The sequence below is a fragment of the Oncorhynchus clarkii genome, chromosome 12 (genome assembly GCF_045791955.1).
Source record: "Oncorhynchus clarkii lewisi isolate Uvic-CL-2024 chromosome 12, UVic_Ocla_1.0, whole genome shotgun sequence".
Classification (NCBI taxonomy): domain Eukaryota; kingdom Metazoa; phylum Chordata; class Actinopteri; order Salmoniformes; family Salmonidae; genus Oncorhynchus; species Oncorhynchus clarkii.
The window spans coordinates 100,318,942-100,335,825 of NC_092158.1; the positions used below are offsets into that span (position 1 = coordinate 100,318,942).

At 40.9% G+C, this 16,884-nt stretch overlaps 1 protein-coding gene across 1 annotated transcript; it reads right to left on the reverse strand.

Annotated features, from left to right (window-relative positions):
• Nucleotides 1-1,117: 1,117 nt before the first annotated feature.
• LOC139421796 (NLR family CARD domain-containing protein 3-like) lies at nt 1,118-11,434 on the reverse strand. The gene is made up of 6 exons (XM_071172916.1): nt 11,155-11,434; nt 8,998-10,768; nt 8,565-8,738; nt 2,762-2,935; nt 2,140-2,186; nt 1,118-1,647 (listed from the first exon to the last, which is right to left on the reverse strand). The coding sequence occupies exons 1-6, from the start codon at nt 11,432-11,434 to the stop codon at nt 1,118-1,120; spliced, it is 2,976 nt and encodes a 991-aa protein (XP_071029017.1).
• Nucleotides 11,435-16,884: the final 5,450 nt, after the last annotated feature.

The following is a 16,884-nucleotide window of genomic DNA, read 5'->3' on the forward strand; positions in this document are numbered from 1 at the left end:
AGTAACTGGGTAAATACACACACATAGTCAGACAGGAGAGCAGCTAAAGTAACTGGGTAATGATAAATACACACACATAGTCAGACAGGAGAGCAACTAAAGTAACTGGGTAACGATAAATACACATAGTCAGACAGGAGAGTAACTAAAGTAACTGGGTAACGATAAATACACACATATAGTCAGACAGGAGAGCAGCTAAAGTAACTGGGTAAATACACACACATAGTCAGACAGGAGAGCAACTAAAGTAACTGGGTAACGGTAATTAGCACACACATCATAGAAATACACACACATCGAAGGTAAAAAATAATAACAATAATTAAAGGAGCCATGGGAGAATACGTTTACATTTTTATTAAATACCTGGGATTAAATTACTGATTTCTTACACTGAGAAATGTACGACATTTGTGACAGAGGGAAAAAGTAATAATGTTATCAGGTTAATTGTATCCAAGGGTAGCATGTTCATTTCAGTATGCATATACATTGAAGTTGTTTAAAACTGATGATTAATGATGTGAGGTAAAGAGGAATTATCTTTAGGTTTGGTTTATAGTTCACTTTGAGTTTCTGAATCGATGTAGCATAGTGAATGCTAGTTAGGCGTTTTGTGTTTTTCTGGGGTAATGGGAGTTTTATTGTTTCTCTTTTAGATGTTTCCTTCTTTTAGATGTCCAGTGTGTGTGTGTGTGTGTGTGTGTGTGTGTGTGTGTGTGTGTTTGGTTGTCCAGTGTGTGTTTGTCCGGTCTGTGTGTATTTGTCAAGTGTGTGTGTGTCAAGTGTATGTGCGTGTGTGTGTCCAGTGTGTTTGTGTGTGTGTGACCAGTGTGTTTGTGTGCTTGTTTGTACGGTGTGTGTGTGTGTGTTTGTCCATTGTGTGTGTGTGTGTGTGTGTGTGTGTGTTTGTCAAGTGTGTGTGTGTTTGTGTGTGTGTGTTTGTCAAGTGTGTGTGTGTGTGTGTGTGTGTGTCCAGTGTGTGTGTGTGTGTGATTGTGTGTGTGTGTGTATGTGTGTGTGAGAGAGAGTCCAGTGTGTGTGTGTCAGGTTATTATTGACAGAGACAGTGTGTGTGTGTGTCCAGTGTGTGTGTGTTCAGTGTGTGTGTGTATCACTGACAGAGAGACACTGAGTCACCAATACCCCAAACCCAAAACCCTGGATAGAGGGGCTCAGTGAATGTGGGGGTGAATGTGTACAGGAGGGTCAGTGTGTCAGAGGAGGCTCTATAGAAGGACAGAGTGCCGGCTGGCCAGTCCAGATACACTCCTACTCTGTGGCAGCTGGAGGAGGGGACGTCTATGGTAGTGGGATTATTATTGTGCCAGGCAGTGTAACTGTTGTCAGAGCAGAACAGACTCCAGGACTTGTCATTGCATCCAAAACAACAGTCAGTAGCCCCTCCTCTCCTGTTGATTCCTTTATATGTCACTCCTATAACAGCCCCCCCACTCCATTCTACCTCCCAGTAACAGCACCCAGTCAGACCCTCTCTACACAGCACCTGTTCACAGTCCTCAAATCTCTCTGGGTGATCAGGATACGGCTTCTTCTCTGTCCTCCATGTCACCTTTCTGTTCTCCTCAGACAGAGAGAGGTGTCTGTTTACTGTGTTTAGGTCCAGTGTGAGATCACAGACATCTGATGGATGAAACCAGACACAATATTAGAAATCATCATCATTCACATTAGAATGTTAACTCACTTTTCACTAATTAATTTAATGTAAATGTTTCTAGGTATCAAAAGGAGAAGTTAAGGTAACTTGAGACTTGTTGAATGATCATATGTTATACTGTATGGTAATGTAAAACACACTTATTCACATTAATTACACACACACACACACACACCCTGAACACACACACACACACACATACACACACACACATACTGGAAACACATACATACTGGGGACACACACACACACACACACACACACTGGACACACACACACACACACACATACTGGACACACACATACACACATACAAACACACATACTGGACACACACATACACACATACACACAAACACACACACACAGTAAGTAATGATGGTGGTCTTTGACATTGACTTAACTTGAATTAAGACTTATTCTTAGTCATATTCTTCACAGCAGTCAACACTCACATTTTCTAAGCCCAGGTTTCATTCTGTTCTCTCCACCATGTTCCACACTGTAGCGGTAAGCAGAAGAACAGACAGTCATTGAGGGATACACACACACACACACACACACTGGACACACACACACACACACACACACATACTGGAAACACACACACACACACACACACACACACACACACACACACACACACACACACACACATACACACACACACATACTGGAAACACACACACACACACACACACACACACACACACACACACACACACACACACTGGACACACACACACACACACACACATACTGTACACACACATACACACATACTGGAAACACACAGGACACAGTGTTTGTGTCCAGTGTGTCCAGAGTGTGTGTCCTGTGTGTGTGTGTGTGTCCTGTATCTGTGTCCTGTGTATGTCCAGTGTGTATATGAGTCAAGTGTGTCACACTGGACACACACACACAGGACACACACACACACACACACACTGGACACACACTGGACACACACACAGTCAGCATATAACTTTGTCCAAGTGGTGGTAAGAATGTTTGTCTTAACTAGCCTAATAACTCCAACATGTCTGATATGAACATTGACATAAACCCTCTACATACTTGAGTTTCTCCAGTCTGCAGTGTGGATCCTCCAGTCCAGCAGAGAGCAGTCTGACTCCTGAGTCTCCTGGGTGATTGTAGCTCAGGTCCAGCTCTCTCAGGTGTGAGGGGTTTGACCTCAGAGCTGAGACCAGAGAAGCACAGCCTTCCTCTGTGACTAGACAGCCTGACAGCCTGCAAAGAGTCAAATCATATTAAAATCACACTTGTCATGACGTTGACCTGTTGGGGGAGGTTTATGACCCCCATAAATACCTGTCCCCCTCTTCCTCTCTACCGATGTGACTATTGAAAATCCCTTTGTTAACATAGATAGTCTTGGAATGGCCCCGCCCATGTGAACAGACATCGGTTGTAAACTATGAAACCCGGCCCTCTCTCACAACCCTATATAAGCCCCTTTACGGAAATGTAACTTTCTGTTCTGAGGACGTTAGGGCGACGGTCCTACGATCAAAAGGGATCAGATAATAACCTAATGAAATTAGCATTGAATTTCAATGTGAAGATGACGGTCAACATGCCGAAAGGATGAATTTCGACTATACCAGTCAGAATATAGCATAAGCTTAAAGTATGGCAACTTTGTATGAACTTTGAACTCGTATTCACTAAAGAAGTGCTACCCTTTCCGCCCGCTAAACGTGTGCTAGGAGAGGACGGACAGAGTATCCATTCTACCACGCTGAAGTTCACCACTAGGCATTCTTCAGAGGACCAGAGATCCATGCTGGACCACCCGGCCTTCCATCTATAAACAGCCGATCGACGCACAGCTCAGAGTAAATACTTATTGCATTTTCCTTTTTCAAATGGGCAGGTATTTAGAATGCATAAGATACTGCATTTACGATAGCATTTTACGGCCCGATAGAGACACAAAACCTTTTTGCTCCTCAGTCTTCCCGCTCTTTCACTCAAACCCAACCCCATTTCTTTGTGTAACCAGCCATCATTTCGGTTCCGTCCGCTAGGAACGCTTTCCTTTATGACATCATTCGTAATCAATGTATGATCCATTCTGTGTAGATGTAATTCTGTGTGATTATTTAGGTATAATGTTAATTTCAGAGAAATTATTTTATAGAATAGCATGTTATATCACTTAATCCGGCAGAGCCAAAGACACGACACACTGATATACTTTGGTGGTGAAAGTAGAGTGGCGGTATATTTTTTCAACATATTCAGATATAATTGTCCTGAAACCTGCCACATCTATTCATAAATTCATGTATCATTATTAGAAAGGACTAATTATCATAATATTACTTGTAGAGAGAAGAATGTATAGTACAAATATTTGAGTAATGACCAGACCAGTTTAGAAAGCAGTATCAGTCAAAAGACAGACAGTGAGGTATCAGATTTAAATTGTTTTGAGTATACAGTGTTCACTCAAAATGACACAACAACTATTTTCCAGTTGAACGTTTACTAAACTGTATTACCACAATACATGGTTACCATGACACTCAGGCCAGGTCCATCAACAATGACACTTCCAGGTGTACTAATAACAGAGTGATATCAACCTAGTAACAGAAATATAGGGGGACTTAAAACATGAACTTAACACACAGTCCAAACAACATCTATTTTGACAGTGAAGCTAATATTGTAACTGAAAGCACTTTGTATATCCAGTCCCTCATTTGAAGACGTCAAAAGTATTATGACCAATTCTAGTAAAGTAGTCAAACATTTTGTATTTGTTCCCAAACTCGTTGGTTGCATTTGCAGTTTGTTTTTGGTTACGTTTCGCCCAACAGTAACTGAATGGTGGATGATGACTGGGTTAATCTTCTGTCTAAGTGAGTAGATACCATTTTTCTAAACACTACTAAATTAATCCTGATGATGCCAGAATTAATACAAAATCATAAATCAATCATGAAAAATTCTGAGTGACAAAGATACAGAGACTACAACAAAACATGCTAACCTCTCACCATTACCAATAACAGAGACCACAACAAAACATGCTAATCTCTCACCATTACCAATAACAGAGGCTACAACAAAACATGTTAACCTCTCACCATTACCAATAACAGAGGGGATATGATCTTTGTGCCTCTGTAACTTTCTCATGCATCATTATTTACGATTCATTCCTGATTATTCATCATCATAGTAGCATCCAGTTTCAGTTTCTATTAGGAAAACATCTAATAACACAAACAAGACAAACTGCAAATTAATTCAACAATTTAGTAGAATCACAAGCTTGATGTAATCACTGCAGGCATGGAACATGGGACCAAATACTAAACGTATGACTACTTTAATACACTATAAGTGAATATAACCAAATAATTACGACTTTTCAAATGGGAGAACTACAGTGCCTTGCGAAAGTATTCGGCCCCCTTGAACTTTGCGACTTTTTGCCACATTTCAGGCTTCAAACATAAAGATATAAAACTGTATTTTTGTGTGAAGAATCAACAACAAGTGGGACACAATCAGGAAGTGGAACGACATTTATTGGATATTTCAAACTTTTTTAACAAATAGAAAACTGAAAAATTGGGCGTGCAAAATTATTCAGCCCCCTTAAGTTATTACTTTGTAGCGCCACCTTTTGCTGCGATTACAGCTGTAAGTCGCTTGGGGTATGTCTCTATCAGTTTTGCACATCGAGAGACTGACATTTTTTCCCATTCCTCCTTGCAAAACAGCTCGAGCTCAGTGCGGTTGGATGGAGGTTGGATGGAGAGCATTTGTGAACAGCAGTTTTCAGTTCTTTCCACAGATTCTCGATTACGGGGGCTGAATAATTTTGCACGCCCAATTTTTCAGTTTTTGATTTGTTAAAAAACTTTGAAATATCCAATAAATGTCGTTCCACTTCATGATTGTATGATTGTCCCACTTGTTGTTGATTCAAAAGTTCAAGGGGGCCGAATACTTTCGCAAGGCACTGTACATATAGAAACAGGTCAGGGACAAAGTCGTTGAGAAGTACAGATCAGGGTTGGGTTATAAAAAAATATCTGATACTTTGAAAATCGCACGGAGCACCATTAAATCCTTTATTACAAAATGGAAAGAATATGGTACCACAACAAACCTGCCAAGAGGTGGCCGCCCACCAAAACTCACGGACCAGGCAAGGAGGGCATTAATCAGAGGGGCAAAGATAACCCTGAAGGAGCTGCAAAGCTCCACAGCGGAGAATGGAGTATCTGTCCATAGGACCACTTTAAGCCATACACTTTCACCAAAAGACATGTGGGAGACTCCCAAAACTTATGGAAGAAGGTACTCTGGTCAGATGAGACTAAAATTCAGCTTTTTGGCCATCAAGGAAAATGCTATGTTTGGCGCAAACCGACACCTCTCATCACCCTGAGAATACCATCCCCACAGTGAAGCATGGTGGTGGCAGCATCAGGCTGTGGGGATGTTTTTCATCGGGGGGGACTGGGAAACTGGTTAGAATAGAAGGAATGATGGATGGCGCTAAATACAGGGAAATTCTTGAGGGAAACCTGTTTCAGTCTTGAAGAGATTTAGAGACTGAGGTTTAAGCTAAAGAAACACTCGAGTGGTGAAAATGTAAATGTCTTGTAATGGTCAAGTCAAAGCACAGACCTCAATCCAATTGAGAATCTGTGGAATGACTTACAGATTGTGGTACACCAGTGGAGCTCATCCAACTTGAAGGAGCTGGAGCAGTTTTGCCTTGAAGAATTGTCAAAAATCCCACTGTCTAAATGTGCATAGAGTAGAGCATAGAGACATACCCCAAGTAACTTGCAGCTGTAATTGCTGCAAAAGGTGGCTCTACAAAGTATTGACTTTGGGGGGTGAATAGTTATGCACTCTCAAGTTATTTTTTCTTATTACTTGGTTGTTTCACAACAAAAAAAGAATTTGTATCTTCAAAGTGGTAGGCATACGACCCCCCAAAGATCTATTTTAATTCCAGGTTGTAAGGCAACAAAACAGGAAAAATGCCACGGGGTGAAAACTTTTGTACAAACATAAATATGTACAGTGGGGCAAAAAAGTATTTAGTCAGCCACCAATTGTGCAAGTTCTCCCACCTAAAAAGATAAGAGAGGCCTGTAATTTGCATCATAGGTACACTTCAACTATGACAGACAAAATTAGAAAAAAAATCCAGAAAATCACATTATAAGATTTTTTATGAATTTATTTGCAAATGATGGTGGAAAATAAGTATTTGGTCACCTACAAACAAGGAAGATTTCTGGCTCTCACAGACCTGTAACTTCTTCTTTAAGAGGCTCCTCTGTCCTCCACTCGTTGCCTGTATTAATGGCACCTGTTTGATCTTGTTATCAGTACAAAAGACACCTGTCCACAACCTCAAATAGTCACACTCCAAACTCCACTATGGCCAAGACCAAAGAGCTGTCAAAGGACACCAGAAACAAAATTGTAGACCTGCACCAGGCTGGGAAGACTGAATCTGCAATAGGTAAGCAGCTTGGTTTGAAGAAATCAACTGCGGGAGCAATTATTAGGAAATGGAAGACATACAAGACCCCTGATAATCTCCCTCGATCTGGGGCTCCACGCAAGATCTCACCCCGTGGGGCCAAAATGATCACAAGAACGGTGAGCAAAAATCCCAGAACCACACAGGGGGACCTAGTGAATGACCTGCAGAGAGCTGGGATAAAAGTAACAAAGCCTACCATCAGTAACACACTACGCCGCCAGGGACTCAAATCCTGCAGTGCCAGACGTGTCCCCCTGCTTAAGCCCGTACATGTCCAGGCCCGTCTGAAGTTTGCTAGAGAGCATTTGAATGATCCAGAAGAAGATTGGGAGAATGTCATATGGTCAGATCAAAACAAAATATAACTTTTTGGTAAAAACTCAACTCGTTGTGTTTGGAGGACAAAGAATGCTGAGTTGCATTCAAAGAACACCATACCTACTGTGAAGCATGGGGGTGGAAACATCATGCTTTGGGGTTGTTTTTCTGCAAAGGGACCAGGATGACTGATCCGTGTAAAGGAAAGAATGAATGGGGCCATGTATCGTGAGATTTTGAGTGAAAACCTCCTTCCATCAGCAAGGGCATTGAAGATGAAACGTGGCTGGGTCTTTCAGCATGACAATGATCCCAAACACACCGCCCGGGCAACGAAGGAGTGGCTTCGTAAGAAGCATTTCAAGGTCCTGGAGTGGCCTAGCCAGTCTCCAGATCTCAACCCCATAGAAAATCTTTGGAGGGAGTTGAAAGTCCATGTTGCCCAGCAACAGCCCCAAAACATCACTGCTCTAGAGGAGATCTGCATGGAGGAATGGGCCAAAGTACCAGCCACAGTGTGTGAAAACCTTGTGAAGACTTAAAGAAAACTTTGACCTCTGTCATTGCCAACAAAGGGTTTAAAACAAAGTATTGAGATACATTTTTGTTATTGACCAAATACTTATTTTCCACCATAATTTGCAAATAAATTCATAAAAAATCCTACAATGTGATTTTCGAGAATTTTTTTTCTCATTGTATCAGTCATAGTTGAAGTGTACCTATGATGAACATTAAAGGCCTCTCTCATCTTTTTAAGTGGGAGAAATTGCACAATTGGTGGCTGACTAAATACTTTTTTGCCCCACTGAATGTGAAAGGTGACATTCTGTACTGTCATCTAATACGAAACATTCTATCTCAAATCCTAAATGCTGGAGCAGAGCACCAAATTTAAAACTAAGTTTCACTGTCCAAACACATATGGTGTGGACTATGTGTGTCTGGTAAACACATGTAGATCTGGTGAACAGTTATCGCTTGTTGACCAACTACAGGAATACTGACCTCAGAGTCTCCAGTTTACAGTGGGGATTCCCCAGTCCAGCAGAGAGTAGCTTCACTCCTGAATCCTTCAGGTCATTGTTACTTAGATCCAGCTCTCTCAGGTGTGAGGGGTTTGACTCCAGAGCTGAGACCAGATAAGCACAGCCTTCCTCTGTGACTCCACAGTCTGACACCCTGACAAAGAGATCATCATGACTTCACAAACACACTGTTAATTTAACACCAGTAGTGTAGAAGGACAATGGCAGATGCTTTTGGTTTATTCTCCCAAACAACATATTGATTCATCTTCCATCTCCCAGAATTGTTATACCAATGTGAAAATCAATGCACTGATTCAGTACGTTTTTCATTATATTTTAATACATATTTTTCTCTAAATTGAATATTTCTTCCTGATGATTAGTTCTTATATGTCATTTTATTTACTCACAGAGCAGCTCTGGAGGCTTTGACCACTGGCAGCAGCCTCAGAAGACCTTCCTCTGATCTGGAGTATTTCTTCAGGTCAAACACATCCAGCTCCTTTTCTGAAGTCAGCAAGACAAAGACCAGAGCTGACCACTGTGCACGTGACAGTTTGGCTCTAGAGAGACTTCCTGATCTCAGGTAGCTTTGGATCTCCTCCACTAGAGAATGGTCATTCAGTTCATTCAGACAGTGGAACAGATTGATGCACCTCTCTGAAGAGGGATTCTCCCTGATCTTCTCCTTGATGTACTTGACTGTTTCTTCACGGTTCTTTGAGTTGCTTCTTGTCTTTGTCAGTAGACCTCGTAAGTGCTTCTGATTGGACTCCAGTGAGAGGCCCAGAAGGAAGCGGAGGAAAAGGTCCAGGTTTCCTGTCTCACTTTGTAAGGCTTTATCCACAGCACTCTTGTAGAAAGTAACTTCAGACTTGTTGTTTGTTTGCAGTTTGTCCATTAGATTCTCATTGTTGTTGATGAATGAGAGGAACACATATACAGCAGCCAGAAACTCCTGAATGCTCAGATGAACAAAGCAGTACACCGTGTCCTGGTACAGCCCACATTCCTCTTTAAAGAGCTGTGTGCACAATCCTGAGTACACTGAGGCTTCATTGACATCAATGCCAGCCTCTTTCAGGTCTTCTTCGTAGAAAATCAGATTGCCCTTAACAAGCTGTTGAAAAGCCAGTTTTCCCAGGGACAGAATGCTCTCTTTATTCCAGTGTGGACCCGTCTCTTCTTTCCCAAGATACTTTTCATTCTTCTGTTTGGTATGAAACTCCACAAGGTGTGTGTACATCTCAGTTAGAGTCTTGGGCATCTCTTCTCTCTTATGTTTCAGCATGTGTTCAAGGACTGTTGCAGAAATCCAACAGAAGACTGGAATGTGGCACATGATGTGGAGGCTCCTTGATGTCTTTATGTGTGAGATGATTCTGCTGGCCAGGTCCTCATCACTGAATCTCTTCCTGAAGTACTCCTCCTTCTGTGGGTCATTGAACCCTCGTACCTCTGTTACCTGGTCAACACACCCTGAAGGGATCTTATTGGCTGCTGCAGGTCGGGTAGTTATCCAGAGGAGAGCAGAGGGAAGCAGATTTCCCCCGATGAGATTTGTCAGCAGAACATCCACTGAGGTTGACTCTGTGACGTCCCAACAGATCTTATTCTTCTGGAAGTCTAGTGGCAGTCGGCACTCATCCAGACCATCAAAGATGAACAGAACTTTGTACTTGTTGTAGATGGAGATTCCTGATTGTTTGGTTTCAATTGAGAAGTGATTGAGAAGTTTAATGAAAGTGTGTTTGTCCCCTTTCATCAAATTCAGCTCCCGGAAAGGGAATGAAAATACAAATTGGACATCCTGATTTGCTTTTCCTTCAGCCCAGTCCAGAATGAACTTCTGCACAGAGACTGTTTTTCCAATGCCAGCGACTCCCTTTGTCAGCACAGTTCTGATAGGTTTGTCTTGTCCAGTTAAGGGTTTGAAGATGTCGTTACATTTGATTGCAGTCTCTGGTGTTGCTTGTTTCCTGGTTGTTGTCTCAATCTGTCTCAGCTCGTGTTCATTATTGACCTCTCCTGTTCCACCCTCTGTGATGTAGAGCTCTGTGTAGATGTTATTGAGAAGTGTTGGGTTTCCTTGTTTAGCGATCCCCTCAAAAACACATTGAAACTTCTTCTTTAGATTAGATTTGAGTTCACGGTGGCAAATCACAGCATGATCATCTGAATCTAAAAATAACACAGAGGATATTAATATTATGTCTGTTTTAATGTCTACAGTATTGTATGACTGTTATAAAGTTGTACATTATAACCATTTATTCTCTTAACTGACTGTATAAATGTGTAAATGTTTTCATAATGCATTACAGACTGGTGTGACTGATTATATTATTATTGGTATTATTGATGGTATTATTAATGTTCTCTCTCTCTCTTTCTAAATTAATCACCACAACACGTCCCTGCTGCTACTTGATGAGGTCACTAGGTGTTGTGTTAAGGCTGCTACAATATCATTGAGTTACACAGCTACTTTAGCTGTACTTTAGCAACAGCTTTTAATATTAATAATATTATAAAACATCATTCATCATGAGGCAGACAGCTCTTACAGTTCTCCAGTGTGTCAGCAAGCTCCTTCTGGTTCATTTTCCTCAGGATGTGCAGTGTGATCTTCAGAGCCCCCTCTCTGGCACTGCTCTCCTGCTTCTCATCTTCAGCGTCCACCACTTCCTTATCCTGCTTCTGACTCTCAAAGCCTTCTGGGAGATCTGGACTAAGAATCCTCTTGAACATCTTCAGCTCGTTCTTCACAAATGTCATAATTTTCTCTTCAAGCAACTGAAATAAATAAAGTAAATAAGTTAAGCAAGATAATAAATGCTTTCTCATTAACACATTAATGAATGATTGACAGATCAAATTTACTTGAGGTAAACAAAAACAAATGTACATAACAGGACCACATACACTGAATATGGAGGCCAGGTCTGTTTGATGACTCTGGGAAGACTGACCGCTGAGAATCTCTGACTCTGATCTCTCCTGTTGGTTTCTGTGGACAAAACATGAGATTACATCTCCTCATCCATTGAGTACACACACACACACACACACACACACACACACACACACACACACACACACACACACACACACACACACACACACACACACACACACACACACACACACACACACACACACACACAGGGAGGGAATGTTGTGTTTGTTTAATATTGTTTTAGGACTATGCAAATGGACAAAATGATTAGCCAATGGATTATGAAAACAACAACAATAAATGGGAAAATGGGAGAGGAGAAATGACTAGAGACAGTGTTGTTTAACTCACTGACCAGGACCCATGAGTTCTTCTTACCTTTGTTCAGTAGAAAAGTCTCCCTCTCTAAATGTTATAGGAGGTTCCATAGACCGGTCACTCTTCATGGACACACAGCTGGGAACAGGGGATGCTGGTCTCTCCTGCTTGATTGGGCTTCAACACAACAGAGACAAACATTACATCTCTCATCTACTCTGAGCTCAGATGGGGAAACATAAGAAGAGTTTCATTCCAAAAAGCTATATATCACTTTCAGAAATGTTGGTAAATTAGCTTTTATTGTTTAAAGAAGTTATGTTTATGTTAAGTTATGTTTTTTTGCTAAATGATGAGATGGCACGTGGGTACTGCTTCTATAAACCAATGAGGAGATGCCACGTGGGTACCTGCTTCTATAAACCAATGAGGAGATGGCACGTGGGTACCTGCTTCTATAAACCAATGAGGAGATGGCACATGGGTACCAGCTTCTATAAACCAATGAGGAGATGGCACGTGGGTACCAGCTTCTATAAACCAATGAGGAGATGGCACATGGGTACTGCTTCTATAAACCAATGAGGAGATGGCACGTGGGTACCTGCTTCTATAAACCAATGAGGAGATGGCACGTGGGTACTGCTTCTATAAACCAATGAGGAGATGGCACGTGGGTACCTGCTTCTATAAACCAATGAGGAGATGGCACGTGGGTACCTGCTTCTATAAACCAATGAGGAGATGGCACGTGGGTACCTGCTTCTATAAACCAATGAGGAGATGCAGCGCGAACTGCGTCACAAATAGAACTGACTTCCAGACGCTCGTTGGCGCGCGAGCAGTGTGTCATTTTTAATAACGAAATTCTATTAGCGACGCGAGCGTTGTAGTCAGTCTGTCAGCCCCGCTAAAAGGCTGGTGTCGTTACTCTGCCTTCTCCGGGGGCATGTTGAGGTAAATTTACTAACCGGGAGGGTTGAATTATGTGATTTATTGGAGGGCTGGAAGACGCACTCTCGAGGTTGTTTACTCACAATATCAGATATTAAGATGATTTTTATAATGAATGTATGATGAGGTTGAGGTTCTGACTAGTGATTATTTACCCAGGGTTCAATACCTGCTATTGAGGCGCCCTGAAAATAATATTCAAAAGTTCGGTCCTTGGACACAGACGGGTTAAACACTAAAGTTACCGTCCATCTAGTGAAGAGAGGAGAACCGGACAGAGGTAGCCAGCATCCGATGCTGCTGGTAGAGTAGCTAGCTAGCTTTCCGAGCTGTACCGACTAACTAGGATTACTAGGATGCTGCTGGTACAGTAGCTAGCTAGATTACCGAGCTGTACCGACTGGCTAGCAGGTCATTCGTCTGTCCCTCGTCTTGATGATGATGAATCCGGTGAACCACAAAATGAAACAAGAATAGAGAGTGAAAAGGATCTGGCTACACAAAAAGCAAATTGAACAGTAAACTTCGGTGTCTCAACACTGTAACAAACTCTGTCGTTATTCCCCAAGATCACCTCAGTCCACTCTGCGCGTAACCGGACAATATCCTTGGCGCCACACTGAACGTGGACACGGACAGTTCTGTACGGGGACGTGGACAGTTCTGTACGGGGACGCAGACAGTTCTGTAAGGGGATGCGGACAGTTCTGTACGTGGACGCGGACAGTTCTGTACGGGGACGCAGACAGTTCTGTACGGGGACGCGGACAGTTCTGTAAGGGGATGCGGACAGTTCTGTACGTGGACGCGGACAGTTCTGTACGGGGACGCGGACAGTTCTGTACGGGGACAGTTCTGTACGGGGATGAGGACAGTTCTGTATGGGGACGCGGACAGTTCCAGAACGCGGACATGATCAGTGCAACACAATCAACTAAACCCAGTCTTTACAATGGGTTACATTAGTAATATTCATTTTTTATTATTATGTTAAACAAACATATGTTTTTATAATAATATGTTGAGATCACAGTGGAATTGGTCAGTTAAGCATTCACGCCCAATTTTTCAGTTTTTGATTTGTTAAAAAAGTTTGAAAAATCCAATAAATGTCGTTCCACTTCATGATTGTGTCCCACTTGTTGTTGATTCTTCACAAAAAAATACAGTTTTATATCTTTATGTTTGAAGCCTGAAATGTGGCAAAAGGTCACAAAGTTCAAGGGGGCCGAATACTTTCGCAAGGCACTGTATGTTAAAAACACCTTGAGGATGGATCCTAAACAACGTTTGCCGTGTTTCTGTCGATATTATGCAGCAATTTTGAAAAAAGTTTGGCGTTGTAGTGGTAGCATTTTCCGGTCGATTTCTCAGCCAAGCATGAAGAACAAACGGGAGCTATTTCGCCTACAAAAATAATATTTTTGGAAAAAATGAACATTTGCTATCTAACTGGGTGAACTTCCTGAGTGAAAGCATCCGAAGTTCTTCAAAGGTAAATGATTTAATTTGGTTGCTTTTCTTATTTTCGTGAAAATGTTGCCTGCTTCCAGCAGAGCCTAGCATAGCATTATGCCATGATAAACTTACACAAATGCTTGTCTAGCGTTGGCTGTAACGCATATTTTGAAAATCTGAGATGACAGTGTGATTAACAAAAGGCTAAGCTTGTGTTTGAATATATTTCATTTGCGATTTTCATGAATAGGAAAAGTTTCTAGGGGTATTTATGTCCGCTGTGTTAAGCTAATTCGTATGAGGCTATGATTACGATCCCGGATCCGGGATTGCTAGTCGCAAGAAGTGCTGAGAATAAAGACATTTTATATATGGGTATAAATTAAAGCTATGCATGAAGTCTCTAGTCCCACCTAGTCGGCAGATATTTAGGACACCTCGTGAGCTGTCCTAAGTAGTTAACTACTTAGGACACCTGCTGTTAACTCTTAAGAGTTAACAGCAGGTGTCTTGATAATACTATAGAATCATGCAGTGAGTCAGTGGTTCCTACGCCACATGTAATTACTTTGAGTAGTTAAAATAATGTTTTGATATTTGATATGATCAATACATTAATCATATTTGTCTTGTGCTTTTGGCAATGATTTATGTGTAATAATTATGTATAACAAGTGATACCATGTATGTCTCTAAAGCGTTTTGTCTTCATTTTGGCAGATTAACTCATGCTTATTCCCCAAGATTAACTCAGGTTTTCACCCAGTGGTTAAGGAGTTGGACCTGTGGCCTAAAAGTGGCTGGTTTGAATCCCGGTGGAAAATGTGCTATTTGCTAACTGCTAGGGTTGCATGATGTAATTTATTGACGGGCTGGAAGACGCACTCTAGTCTTTTCTATCCAGAGGTTGTTTACTCACAATATCAGATATTAAGATAATTTTTTATAATGAACGTATACTGAGGTTGAGGTTCTGACTAGTGATTATTTACCCGGGGTTCAATACCTGCTATAGTCATTTTTTTTCTCTCCCAAAAGCAACACAGCCCAAATACGAGATATACAGCTAACTAAAGTAATGAGTGACCATTTTAGAAAATCATGGTACATATACTGTGGTTGCATGCTATTTTATGTCAATCATATTGCTGCTTGTAGCCTATGACTGATGCTTCGTGGTCATATGCTGCCATCTATTGGACATTTATCAATTAAACGTTATTAATTCACCTACAGACGTTGGTGGGGCAGCTGAGAAATAAAGGGTATTTTTCTGGTTAATTCCTTAGATCTCTAACCTGCCCCATCTATCCCAAGCCAATTGCTAGACTTTCACATAGAAGTTACTAGGTCACACAGTTCAAACCACATTTGAAAAATATAACTGATGTGGCTTGTTGATCAAGTGTTCTGCCTTACAATAATAAATATAATGAAATAACAAAACAAAAACAGCAAAATACTGAGACAGGTTTTGATGAACAAAATAATCAAAATGCTATTTAGTACCATAATGGTATTTACTAACTTAATATTATTACTAAAACAGTTTCTAAAATAATTAGGGTTCAGGTTAATGCTAAATAGGTCATACGTAGGGTTAGATGCTGATGTAAGAAGGGCTTTATAAATACATTTGATTGATTGTTAGGTTCAGGGATTTTAAGGTAAAAACAGTATGGGTTTATAGGTCTCTTGCTCCTCCCTGTGGCCTTCTGTGGGTACTACATAACTAATTCACGACACCTGCTAGGCTCATAATCTGAGGTAACAACTGCGTCAGATCTACAAATCAATGAGCTAGACCTGTCCATTTGTTTTCTAACTCAGTGAAACTGCGCAGCTTTCACTCAATTCGATGACTACGAACGAACATTTCGATGCATATCAAATTACCCAGCAGCCATTTAGAAACAACAAGTCATCAAAAAAAGTGTTGTTTCTTAATTTAAATAATTTCTTCTGGCTGTTTAAATTGGCCACGTCTTGAAAAAGAGGACAGGGACATGCATTTTGGTTAGGTGGTATACGGTATCCTCAGACACTTCCTGACCTCCTATATAAATGGTTCTATATATATTCTATATATACTGTATACTCAGACACTTCCTAACCTCCTATAAAGGGTTCTATATATATTCTATATATACTGTATACTCAGACACTTCCTAACCTCCTATATAGAGGGTTCTATATATATTCTATATATATACTGTATACTCAGACACTTCCTGACCTCCTTTAAAGGTTCTATATATATTCTATATATACTGTATACTCAGACAGGCTAACCTCCTATAAAGGGTTCTATATATATTCTATATATACTGTATACTCAGACAGGCTAACCTCCTATAAAGGGTTCTATATATATTCTATATATACTGTATACTCAGACACTTCCTAACCTCCTACAAAGGGTTCTATATATATTCTATATATTGTATACTCAGACACTTCCTAACCTCCTATATAAAGGGTTCTATATATACTGTATACTCAGACACTTCCTAACCTCCTATAAAGGGTTCTATATATATTCTATATATACTGTATACTCAGACACTTCCTAACCTCCTATATAAAGGGTTCTATATATACTGTATAC